Source organism: Phalaenopsis equestris, unplaced genomic scaffold (assembly GCF_001263595.1).
Source record: "Phalaenopsis equestris unplaced genomic scaffold, ASM126359v1 Scaffold000202, whole genome shotgun sequence".
Classification (NCBI taxonomy): Eukaryota; Viridiplantae; Streptophyta; class Magnoliopsida; order Asparagales; family Orchidaceae; genus Phalaenopsis; species Phalaenopsis equestris.
Window position 1 is genome coordinate 3,774,218 of NW_018164644.1, and position 5,235 is coordinate 3,779,452.

At 35.3% G+C, this 5,235-nt stretch overlaps 1 protein-coding gene across 1 annotated transcript; it reads left to right on the forward strand.

The window, feature by feature from the left end:
* Nucleotides 1-3,352: 3,352 nt before the first annotated feature.
* LOC110022716 (putative pentatricopeptide repeat-containing protein At3g23330) lies at nucleotides 3,353-4,747 on the forward strand. Its single transcript, XM_020721788.1, has one exon. The coding sequence runs from the start codon at nucleotides 3,353-3,355 to the stop codon at nucleotides 4,745-4,747; it is 1,395 nt and encodes a 464-aa protein (XP_020577447.1).
* Nucleotides 4,748-5,235: the final 488 nt, after the last annotated feature.

The following is a 5,235-nucleotide window of genomic DNA, read 5'->3' on the forward strand; positions in this document are numbered from 1 at the left end:
TCTCTCCCTCTGTCTCTATATATATATACACACACAAAGAGATGAGAAAAATTTGTGTACTCTAGACGTACGCAGCGTTGCATACTTCAGGGAGATAATTCAGAGGGTATTGAGGGGTTATATCCGTTTTATATCCCATGTAACATCACTGTAACCTACAAATATATAAAAACAAAAGCGTTTCTATTTTCATATATTTGTAGGTTATAGGTAGGTTACATGGAGGTTACATGGGGTATAACGCGGATATAACCCCCCAACGCCCTCTGAATAACCTCAACGTACGTAGCATTGTGTATGTCTTACGTACGCAAATTTTCTCCAGAGAGAGAAAGAGAGAGAGAGAGAGAAATGCCAAAATGGTCCCTCAACTATTTCAACTATTTGAAGGCGACCATTTTAGTGCTCGACTTTTAAAAATGGTCAAAGTAGTCCCCAACTATAAACATTAAGTGTGTTTTCTTGAATGGTAAAGAAGTTGTGTTCTCTTGAATTTTGAGTCGTCTTCTTTATCATTCTCCCTATAATGAGATTTAGTTTTGTGAAAAATTGATTTTGTCAATAAATTATGATGATTCGAACTCTGATCTTCATTTACTTTTCAATTTGGCCAATCAAAAAGCTAAAACTTGTTGAGGAACATAAGATCCGAAATGGCTATGATTTCTACAACATGGTGAGAGTCACATTCATTTACATGGGTGATGATGTTATCTATGAGGTTGAATGCAAATAAATAGAGAAATATACTTTTTTGGGCATATAATTGAAGATTTTAAGATGACAAATTAAAATCCCCAATTTGGTCAAGTTGATTGAAAATTAATGCGAGATTGTTAGCCCTCAGGTGAGGGAGTAGTGATAGCTCTGGAGTGACAGCCGATATCCTCTCTGCCTAACCACAGAATTAGGGACCAAACTCTGAATTAGTCAATGTTCTTTATGCACTTGAAAAATGGTAAAGAATAAGATTGCTTCTATTTGAGACAAAACAATTTTAATATATTTTCAAATGATTTTAATTTCTTCACAATTCATATACTCATTGTAAAGGGGAATGATGTTTTTCTAAATTTTGAACCCTTCATCACAAAAACTTTATTTAGTCTTAGTAAATTGAACTTTGAAGTTTAGAAATTAGTTTAGTAAACTTAGTTCTTTTAGCTACCTTTCTGTTAACATTCATTAAACTCATTTATTCATTAAACTTTACATTTCTATTGGAATTCATTAAACCCATTTTAACTTGTCTTTCTTACTTTAATTTTTATAGTTTGAATATTGGGATTTAAGAATTTTTAATAAGAATTTTTATCTTCCAAATTAAGACTTGATAGTAGTAGACTAGAATTAGCCTAAGAAATTTCTTACCGCGCTTCTTTGTGAGATTGATGCTGGGGTTTTTATATAAATCTCTATATTACTTGAAGGGGATACGTGCACTTGCGTAGAACCACTAGTGTGTGAACTATTTTATATATTTTATAACATTTTGATTTTGCAATTTAACTACTTAATATAAATTAGGTACTTAATATAAATTAGGTTTTAATATAAATTAGGTTAAGTTTTTTGCCATATTTTTTAAAGCTAAATTACTGCGTAATTTTGGGATGGGTCAAGTTTTTGACACTGTTTTCAGAGATTTAAATTGACATTAAACGTGCAGAAAAATAGCACACACCAAAGACGCATCACAATACCTAAGGGATTATAACTATATCATTGTTGTCTTTAACCAAAAAATCATGTCGATTTGGAAGGGACATACATGGGTTGAAATATTTGAATACGAGACTTGAACAAGTGCCTCACACATAATGTTGATCAATTAGAGCTTGTTTGAGTAATTATAACTTCTTTATGATATACTTAAGTGGATAACAAAGCTTGTTGGTTTTGTTCGTTGTATTACGTTTCTATTGTTGGCTACCTTTTTGGTTTTGATATTGCTGCATTTTTTTTATTCTTTATTTTTGTGACTCTCTCTTGGTACATTCATTTTATATAAATCTAGATGAAAATTTTGTTTTCAACAATTTTTTTATGATTTTATACTGAGATGTTGTCTTTTACTCTATTTGGAATTTCTCTGTTTTCTCTTTTTTTTGGCTGTATTTAATCTTCCAAACTCTTTTATTTTGTTAGTTGTTCTCTTAAGAATTTAGTTGTTTGTTCCTTTTTTTTCTTTTTTCTATTTTCTATTGTTATTGAGGCCAGTTTAGGCTGTTTTAAAATAACTTTTGTTTCGTATTTTTCTGATAATTTCAAATACACTTTTTTATCTTTACTTTTAATGGCCTTATCTTTAGGTTTAAACTATGATGTGCTCATTCATATTACATTACTTTGTCATTCTTTAGAGACCATATTTTAGTATACTCATTTCATATGAATCTGGATAAAAAGTATGTTTTTCAACCATTTATTTTCTAGGGTTTTATGCTAAGATTTTGTCTTTTTAGCATCTGGTTGGAGTTCTGTTGTCTTGTTTTGGGTTTGGAGGAGCTTGATTTTTTTCTTTTCTATAAATTTGTATTTTTTTCATATATGTTTGCACAACTATTCCGGTTTCATTACAACATTCAATGCCTCAGGTTACTATTTGGTTAAAGAGCTATTCATTTGCTCTGAGACTCTATGAAGACTTTTCTACTGTTATGAAGATTGGTGACATTCAGTTCTTTTTAATTTCTTATTCTGATTTGGTTGATGTCCAACCAAAGATGTTTGGATTAGTGATGCTACTGGATCCATAGATGACTATTGGAATGCTTTTGCTGTTTTTCGGTCTTTTGTCTCTGTTTGTTTTGTTTTTGTTTTATTTTGATGTAATTTTGTTATTTTGTACCATTTTACTCTTAATAAATCTAGGATAGGCCCTCACCTTTCACCCAAAAAAGAGATAATTACATACATACCGCTTGAAATTTTGATATTTATAAATTAATCATCCAAGTGATTTTCTTAAACTATCAATATATTTAAGCGTTCCATGAAAAAATTATTTAGAATTTGATAAAAATAAAAACTATGAGTTAACAAATTGGTCAATAAAATATAATAAAAGGCCGCCCATGGACACCGTTGCTACAATTTGTCCCACTCTCTGAGGGCGAGGAGGGCTATTTACATATGTTAACCTTTCCATAATCAATTATTGGGGGTTATTAAGAGCTTATTAGTGATATTAACTCCAATAATATTTTCATAATCTCACAATAACCTAACAAAATATTTCGCGGTTATAAGGGATTTGTGGGTTAATTGAGATATTAATATGAGCGACATAATCAGCCCTCAAATAAAGTTAAAACGCACGACTTACCGAAGGCGAGGGACTGGATCTTTCATGTACCGCTGCTCAGTTCAACTTCTTCTTTCTTCTCTTTCCCGCCTCCTCGGCCGATCTTCTCGCTCCGAAATCCTACACGTCTGCTCAGCTCTCCTCGCCCAGCTAACAAGAATCGGTCTACTTCACATGAATCTGCCCTCTACGGCCGCCGCGATCGTCAACCACAGCTCCTCCGTTTTCCCCGCTGCCGGAGATATAACCCCATGGAATGCCCTCATCGCTGAGCTCTCAAGCCATGGTTTCCCCCTTCTCGCCATCCAGGCCTTCTCACTCATGCACCGCATTGCTCTGCCCCTCGACTCCTACTCTCTCTGTAGCGCGCTTTCTGCTGCTTCCTCTCCTCAGTCCAAAGCCGTCAAGCTTGGCAATCAGATTCACGCTTATTTCTCCAAGTCTGGAGTGATGTCCAACATTTTCGTGGGAGGCGCTCTCATCGATTTCTATGCCAGAACAGGTGCTATTCCGGATGCTCACCAGGTGTTTGTTCAAATTCCTGTTAGGAATGCTGTTTGTTTGAATGCGCTTTTAAATGGCTATGTTGAGGAAAAACTCTGGATGGAAGGTCTGTCCTTGTTCCGGAGTTCTTATAGGCTCAATCCGGATGGTTATACGATTTCTGCCGTGCTTAAAATTTGTGCTGAAATGTCTTTTATTTTACTAGGAATGCAGTGCCATGCCTATTTGATTCGTAGGATTATGGAGAAAGATGTATTTTTGTTGAGTTCCTTAGTTGAGATGTATGGGAAGTGTGGCCTTGTAGACAAGGTTCACTCTGTGTTTAAGATGTTTGACAAAGGGATAGCAGAAGGAAGAAGAGATGTTGTGCTTTGGACGTCCTTGTTGAATGCCTATGGGCGGAATGGGCTGTTTGATGATGTAATATCAACATTTGAGGAGATGTTGGTTGAAGGGACAGAGCCTGATGAGATTGTGATGTTAGTTATCCTTTCTGCTTGCGCTCGCTCTGGCAATGTAATGAAAGGTATTCACTACCTTGAATCAATGACGAAAGAATACAAAATGGTACCAAGGCACGAGCATTATAGTTGTGTGGTTGATTTGCTTTGTCGGGCTGGTGAAGTCGAGAAAGCTTTAAATTTTGTTACTGAAATTGCAGCAGAGGATAATGGTGATGGAGGAACAATGTTTGCTGTTAGTGCTTGGGGCGTCATACTCAGTGCTTGCAGTGATTATGGAAATGTTAAGATTGCTAAGCTTGCTTTTCACAGGGCGATTCAGTTGGATCAGGATAATGTTGGTGTCCACGTAGAACTCTCAAATTTGTATGCCAGAGTTGGAATGTGGGATGAGCTCGCAAAACTAAGAAAGTTGATGTTGGACAAGGGAATGAAGAAAGATATGGGCCATAGCCGATTGGAGATCATGAACTAGGTAGCGGTAATGATGAAGAGGGATTCTCTTTAAGAGTCTTGCCCTAAAAGAATATTCATCCGTCTTTGGGAAGTGTTGGCTAGTTTATGTTGAGAGATATAACTTTGGTTTCAGTTGGTGCAGTATGAAGTTGAGTTGGAAGGAAATTAGTTAGCAATCCTTGAAATTTTTCAGTAAAACACCTATGATGTTGTTGAATCCACGTTGTTTGTGGAAGACACAAAGGCTCTATTGCAAATATGGATCTGACCCAAAGAATAGAGATGGAAGAGAGAGACAAAGGTTTAGAGAATCTCTTCAATTGGATCGGCTCACAAGGAGTCTGGCTGAATCTTTAGATAGAGAAGGATGAGTCAAATCAATCAAATAGAAAATTTTATAATAGGAAATCTGATTGGGGATCTCAAAGAGATTTCAACTGGACTAAATTTTGGTCAGAAGTACAAGATTGGGTCATAGATCTTGTATGATATCACTTGAATTTTGAT